Source organism: Dendrobium catenatum, unplaced genomic scaffold, assembly GCF_001605985.2.
Source record: "Dendrobium catenatum unplaced genomic scaffold, ASM160598v2 original_scaffold_91669, whole genome shotgun sequence".
NCBI lineage: Eukaryota > Viridiplantae > Streptophyta > Magnoliopsida > Asparagales > Orchidaceae > Dendrobium > Dendrobium catenatum.
The window spans coordinates 508-1549 of NW_021410110.1; the positions used below are offsets into that span (position 1 = coordinate 508).

Here is a 1042-nt window from a genome sequence, read left to right on the forward strand (position 1 = left end):
AGGACAAAAAACGCTCAACAAGTGAGAGCCCGAAAATTCTGGGGCGGATACGGGAAAAAAATTTCGTCGTCCACGTTGTCAAATATCTGACACCGGTCGTTTCTGCCCCCTATTTAAGGAACGTCTTAGGTGGGAGACTAAACTTTGCTTCTAATAGTAACATACAGACAATTAAAGTATTATTTTTAGATGTAATTGATATATTATGTAATTCATATATATGTGAATAATTAATCATTTAAATTGTTATATAACCTAATAATTTACTCTCTCGGATCATTCCTATACCTTTCTTTAATACGTATATATTATACTCAACACCACTCCTATACATTACTCGAATCCACTTTTATCTACGTCGATCACCTCTTTATACACACTAAATACTAGATCCTACTACACTCTCACACAAATAGAGCCGTCCGTTCTTCAGAAAAAATGGCCGACTCAAACAACACTACAGCTTCTCGTCTCATCAACCTAAAACTCGCTCTTCCCTTCCTTCTCCTAACCTCTCTCCCCGTCTTGCTCTCACTGATTCTCACAAGCTGGCATAGCGACTTCGACCCTTCGCCACTTCCAGTGAGCTACGGTTTCCGGTCGAAGGCCGCGGCGGCGGCGGAGGAGCATAACTCTGTGCTCGGCGTGAGCGAACGAGTCGGTGAAGGGCTTCGGGGACCGGAGGATTTGGCTTACGATGAGAAGGAAGGGGTTCTGTATACTGGATGTTATGATGGATGGATAAGGAAAGTTCGGGTGGCGGCGCCGGCGAGGGACGAGGAGGTGGAGGATTGGGTCGAAGTTGGTGGCCGCCCGCTCGGGCTTGCTTTGGCTTCCGATGGAAGTCTTGTCGTGGCCGAAGCTTACAGAGTCAGTCGCTCGCTTCTCACTATCTCTTTCTCTCTCCTTGGAATAAAAAACAATTTCAAGAAATTAAAATTAGAGGATTTAGAGCTATATATAATTAAAAAAAATTAGATGATTAAATTTTTAGGACAATATCAAAAAAGAAATTTATGATAAAATATTTAAATAGTACTTT

General features: G+C 42.0%; 1 protein-coding gene across 1 annotated transcript; it reads left to right on the forward strand.

The window, feature by feature from the left end:
* Positions 1-438: 438 nt before the first annotated feature.
* LOC114578609 (protein STRICTOSIDINE SYNTHASE-LIKE 5-like) lies at positions 439-870 on the forward strand (the record flags this gene model as incomplete). Its single annotated transcript, XM_028691945.1, has 1 exon — positions 439-870. A coding segment is annotated over exon 1 (432 nt), but the record flags the coding sequence as incomplete, so codon positions are not given.
* Positions 871-1042: the final 172 nt, after the last annotated feature.